Source organism: Chelonia mydas, chromosome 2 (assembly GCF_015237465.2).
Source record: "Chelonia mydas isolate rCheMyd1 chromosome 2, rCheMyd1.pri.v2, whole genome shotgun sequence".
In the NCBI taxonomy this organism is placed as follows: Eukaryota; Metazoa; Chordata; order Testudines; family Cheloniidae; genus Chelonia; species Chelonia mydas.
In genome coordinates this window covers 12,097,234-12,103,233 of record NC_057850.1, presented here as the reverse complement: position 1 = coordinate 12,103,233, position 6,000 = coordinate 12,097,234, and the positions used below count along the sequence as shown (strand labels likewise).

Genomic DNA, 6,000 nt, shown 5'->3' with positions numbered 1-6,000 from the left:
AATTCTCGGGCATGCCTAGCCTCGCTCCAAACATGTTTCAACAAACCCAGATGTGTGTATTTTGCAACAATTTTCATACCCATGTTACCCAATAAAGCACCCGAGGTGAGGGTTTTAAAGACAATTGATGTTTGATGGGGTTTTGTTCTTTTAAAAAAAACAAAAAAACAAAACAATGACCAATTCAGAAAAAAGTACATGTAGATATTAATTTTTTTGGAAAAGTTTAGAAATGTTTTATTTAAAGCAAAACATTACCAGTTTTATTTTTATTTTTATTTTTTTTTAGAACATGAAAAACATTACAAACAGCCATTCGGGTCTTTCGGCCAATTTTTGTTTTTTAGACGGCAAAAAAAAAAAAATTAAAAAAGCAGTGTTTCTCAATCTACCCCGGTGTCGGTGGTCGAGGCCTTCAGGCGTTCCAAAAAATCTCTGTTGGCCGCGTTGCCCATGACAGAAGATGGTACATTCAGTTCTGCCATGGCTAGGAACAGAGCGCGACTGGGTGACGGCCCTGACTAAATCGAGCAAGTTAGAACCATTAACCACTGAGCCTTTGTACACAAAAGCCCCTTTATCATTCCATGAAGAGATATTTTTATCTGGGCCCAGCTTATTTAGCAATACTAATGCATTTTTCTCATAACGCTTATTCACGTTATCCAACACCCCCTGAGCAACAGAGTCTGAGGTCTTTGGTGTTTCTGGGGCTTTGGCAGTCACACTCTGTTCCTGTTCCAATAGAAATAGACTTATTTTCCCTTTATCCGCATTGCTCTGCTTCACGTACGTTAGGTATCTTTGAAGCACACCGCTGTAAAGTTTAGCTTTTTCGTATTCGGCTAAGTTAGTCATTTGACGAACAGACTTCATTTCAGCATCCCGTAAGCGGGTTCTGGTCATTCTGATATTGTCCTCTGCCAGAGGGGGAGCCCTTAATTGCTGTAACTGGCGGCTGGGCACCAGGTACATTTTCCCTGCGTACCTATAAACTTCTGGTGTAGAAGCATTTAAATCCCCCACCAGGTAGCCATAAGGTCTCTTGGTAGCATCCTCAAAAGCTTCTAGAAAGAACTGCGCTTTGCCGGGCTACATTTGCTGAGCGAGCATAGCGATTTGTAATTTATCCCTGGGGTTTTTTTAAAAGAACCATGTACTTTGTGTTTAGGATAAACACGCAACTCTTTTTTCCCCTGACAAAATACTTCTGAACTATATACATAATGCTCAGGTTCCTATGATGCACTTACTCGGTAAAAAGAAAAGGAGTACTTGTGGCACCTTAGAGGCTAACCAATTTATTTGAGCATAAGCTTTCGTGAGCTACAGCTCACTTCATCGGATGCATAAATTGGTTAGTCTCTAAGGTGCCACAAGTACTCCTTTTCTTTTTGCGAATACAGACTAACACGGCTGCTACTCTGAAACCTGTTACTTGGTAAAGATTTTCTTGATTTCATCGCTTTCACAAGCAGAGTTCATCAGATCATCTATGATAATCATATTTATTGGTAGGAAACAAATGGTCATCATCAAAAGCATCGGGCAGCCCCTACCAATAATCAATAAAGAGATATTTACCGAGCAGTTCTTTATACAGAGATTGCCAGCAACTGTAACACCACACAGTGTTCTCAGGCATAACAGACAACGTTTGTTGGGCATTATCCAACATATTTTTTATAAAATAACTTTTCCCGCAGTTGCTAGGCCCTGTGAGAATTACAGAAAAGCGGTGTCTCCACCTCATATCCATTTTCAGAAGCCATAGGGCAGGGTTTTAAACCCTTGTCCAAGGACCCTCTTGTTGTAAATGACTTTCTGCATTTTCTTAAGGGTCTTTGTCTCTATTTGCCACTGATTTTTGTTCCTTGCGATAGAGGGCTGCTGCACCTCTCTTTGGGGGTGGGGGGTGTTCTCTCCCAGCACCACGCTATATCCAGGACTAGATCTTTCAAACTATCAAAGTTGATCTTTTCACAGTTTGCTACATTCAGGGTAATCCCTTTGACTTTCATACAGGCCTTTCCTCCAGACAGCTTGTACCCATATGTTTTTGGGCTGGCTGACACAAACTCGGTGATCTGTTAACCTGCAGAATCTCACTTGTGATGTCCCCTAAATAATCCCCCAGAGGAGGGTTCCAGCCACCCTCCCTTTTCACAAATATCACCGAGTCAGTGTCATGGTACAAGCATTGCTCTTGCAGCCTGTCTAGCAGATTGTATAGTTCTAAGCGGGCATAAGCGGTGGTGAAACAGGCAATGAAGACGTTTGAGCATTGGCCTGCTAAACCCAGGGTTGTGAGTTCAATCCTTGAGGGGGCCATTTAGGGATCTGGGGCAAAAATTGGGGACTGGTCATGCTTTGAGCAGGGGTTGGACTAGATGACCTCCTGAGGTCCCTTCCAACCTTGATATTCTATGATTCTATGATAGAGTTCTGTGCTTTTTCACAACAAGTGACACAGCTGTGGAAAAAACACCCATGAAACTCAAAAGCTGTGCATATCCCATCAACGACCGTGTAACCGTCTAGAAAGTAGGGGCCTAGCTGTAATTCTCCACCCCATAAAGCATGCCATATCTGTGTATTTTCTTTGTGAGCGGTATACAACAGCCACTGACTAGAGGGGGTTGAATATCTCTTTTTCTGCCTGTGATAGTTGTCTGGAAGGAGAAGAGCTATTGTGTTAGGCTGCAAAAACATAAACCTGTACATAGCCATGCAGACAGATGCCAGTGTTATGTACCGGAAAGGATCTATACATAATTTTACCTCTGTGAATTTAGCAGGGCCTCTCTCTACAAGCCTGTCTCAAAATTTTGACATCCCGCTGACAATAATACACAAGCTCTTTCTGCAAGTCAAACATCTCATATCTGTTGTCCTGATACCAGTCAAGAAATTCTGCTTTCTCCCTGGACATCATGCTGTCTACAACCATAGTGCTCCACCCCCGGCATAGGCCCCACATAATTTTGGTTTTCTAAAGTGTTAAAAAAAAATCCCTTTGCACCCTTCAAACCTCATCGCCTGCGGGAGCTTGCTAAGCTTCATGGGCAAGAAGTTTAAAGAGTCTATAAAACGAATGCCCAGGGCCTTAACTTCCACACACATTAATTTACTACCCTGAGTTATCAGTTCTATGCACATCTTTTCCTTCAGTAACTGTTTAACGACGAAGTACGCATCATAAGCTTTGGAATTGTGCGCTAGGAATTGTGTGTAGTCCCGGAACTCTTTGCCAGTAAAGGTCTGAACAAAGGTAAAAAGACACTCACCGCCCTTAAATTCCCAGGATTTTCCTGGCTTTAGGGACATAACAAAAATGTAATTGGGCACATGCACCCCCGTCTCTTGCGTGCGTTCAAATTCGTAAAAAATATACTTTTCCGATGATTCGGGCATTTCTAATGCTATCCATAAATCACAGGTGGCTGTCTACATCACCAGCAATCAAATCCTGACACTGCTTACAATGCCTCCCTTTACACCTGTGCCCCTTGTCCACGTAAGAGTGACACTGATCACTGATCACATACAGTTTTAGACAGGCATTCAACTTGTTTTTTTGATGCACAGTCAATGTGTCTGTCTGAACTCTCTTTGGAGAGCCAACACAGTCTACAGCTAGGACATGTCAGCTGCACGCCCACACTGTCTGAGCACATCGCACTCAAGGATAGGCAGCGACGATACCTGCAAAGTGGTCATGGCTGTACACCGTGTGGCAAAACTCATAATTATTTTTCACACTGAATATTTTTTTCATATCCAGAACCCCATAATTATGCTCATCGTGCAACAGGATGAAAAAAGTCTTGGGGTACAGCAAGCCTCCCGTTTAAAAAAATTAAAACCCACCCGCCTTTCGCCGCATAAAGCACCACCTGTATGTTGCCTCCTAAATGCTGTTCAAACGCCACTACGTTGTTGAGCACATAGACATTAAGGATAGAAGGACCCACTAGTCTGAACTCCTGCATGACACAAGCCAGAGAATCTCACTTTAGTAATCTCTGCAGTGGAGTCACCTGTCATTGAGCTAGGTCATATCTCGATCAAAACTTCAGACTTCACATTGGAAGTAAGAGACAGATTCTTAACAGTAAGGATAACTAACACCTGGGAACAGCTACACAAAGTGTATGACAAATTCTCCATCATTTAAATTCTCGCTGCGGTTTTTGGACACATCAGCAAGGCATTTTCAATCATAGGCATCGAGGTTTGATAATTTTGACAATGAAGCCCAATTCTGTCTTTGTAATCAAGGACAAAACTCCCTTAGACTTCAGTGGATCAGAGGTAGGCTCATCACCTTTTTGTTCCCAGAATCAAATGTCCATCAATAACATGGGTAGAAAATTTACCACCTCATCTTAATCACCAAGGGGCTTTTTCTGCCACCCTTATCCATGTTGTACTTGCTCTGAGTAATCCCACTGCAATGAACGAGGCTACCTGCTAAATATGGTGCTTGCGAGAGCTCGTCAAAAAATGTTCATGATTTTTCCTGAGAATATTTGTTTGTTTTTGTTTTCTTAGACACTTCCTATGTAAATATTTCCAGTGTTCACAGAAATCCATTTTTAGTTAAGAAAAGGTTTCCAGGAAACATGTTCCATTTTCAAAAAGCAAAACCCAGAAGTTTCTTTTATAGAAAGATATTGTGGGTTTGGTTCTTTCAGGAAAATTAAATTTCCAGTAAAAAAATTCAGCTTTGATCATTCCCCCCACCCTTTCCCCTAAACGTTTTGGTCTAGTTCTAGTATCACTAAATACAAGGATAATACAATGAGTATTTGTAAAGTGCTTTGAGATCCTTTCATGAAAGAGACTGTGCAAGTATAAAATAATTATTATTATATTTATTGGGCTCCATCCTAGAAAAAGGCAATAATGGAATCTATCCAAGGTACTTATACTGGCCCCATGAACACCCCATGAGTCAGGGAAGTGCTATTATTCCCATTTTGGGATGAGGAACTGAAGCACTGAGAGACTATGGGTACATTGAAACAGCAAAAATAGAAAAGAAGCACCAAGTGCCAGAGCCTGGGTGAACTGACTGAGGCTTGCACTATGGGTCTAAAAAGACCAGTGGAGACATTCCCACTCAGGCTGGAGCCTGGGCTCTGAGACCCACCCCTTGCCCAGACTCCAGCCCAAGTGAGAATGTCTACACTGCTATGTTTAGCCCCATGGCACAAGCCGGCCCCGGGCTCTAAGACTCACGGCCATGGGATTGTTGGTTTTTTTTCTGGTGTAAACATACTTTAAGTGACTTGCCAAAACTCATGCAAGAAGCCTGTGGCAGAGCTTGCCACATTCACTCGTGAACCCAGCATTCACGAGTACCAGCCTACTGCACTAGCTGCTGGATCATCCCCCCTCTCCAAGCCTCTGGAAGCCAGCAGTGGCTGTGGGAATCAAGCAGAATCGAATTTGAACCTGGAGCTGAAACAGAATATTTAAACTGAAATTCCAGTTAGTTTCTCCATTTGGCTTTGTATGTCTTTTGTTCTCCCTCTCTTTGATATGCAGTGTCGCAGAGGAACCGCTGACAGTCATGGCTTCAGATGCCAGGCTGTATCACAGCGGGATTTGTTAAGTCTCCCAGGCAGTGCATATGCAGCATCACCCCCCCCACCCCCCCACCCCCGTTTCCATTCACATCCCAGAGGCAGATGGCTGCAAGAAATGATTCTGCTCCTATTGTTCAAATTTGTGCTTTTTCATCTGTGGGAAGGATTTTGGCTCTGGGCCAAGAAGGGGGAACTCTATTGCAGGGATTATAATGTAAAGGAAGAAAGGGAGTTACATCAAAGAACAATAGATGCTCAACAGAGTTTGCTGGGAACAGACGCTTTCTTTTAACGGGCTGGCCAGACCTGCTTTCACTGAGAACATACCACCTTGCTAAGGGCATGCCTGCATTAAAAAGTTAAGTCAACATAAGACAGCTTACACCAATCTAACTATGGAGGTGTA

The 6,000-nt window shown here is 42.8% G+C and overlaps 1 protein-coding gene across 1 annotated transcript in view; it reads right to left on the bottom strand.

Annotated features, from left to right (window-relative positions):
* Positions 1-383: 383 nt before the first annotated feature.
* The window catches only part of LOC119565613 (ras suppressor protein 1-like), a 58,674-nt gene continuing 53,057 nt past the window's right edge, over positions 384-6,000 (bottom strand). Inside the window, exons 2-3 of the mRNA XM_037892982.1 lie at positions 3,135-3,261; positions 384-487 (exon numbers count right to left, since the gene is read on the bottom strand). Coding sequence (XP_037748910.1) covers positions 384-487; positions 3,135-3,261 — 231 coding nt within the window. The remainder of the gene's footprint in view (positions 488-3,134; positions 3,262-6,000) is intronic.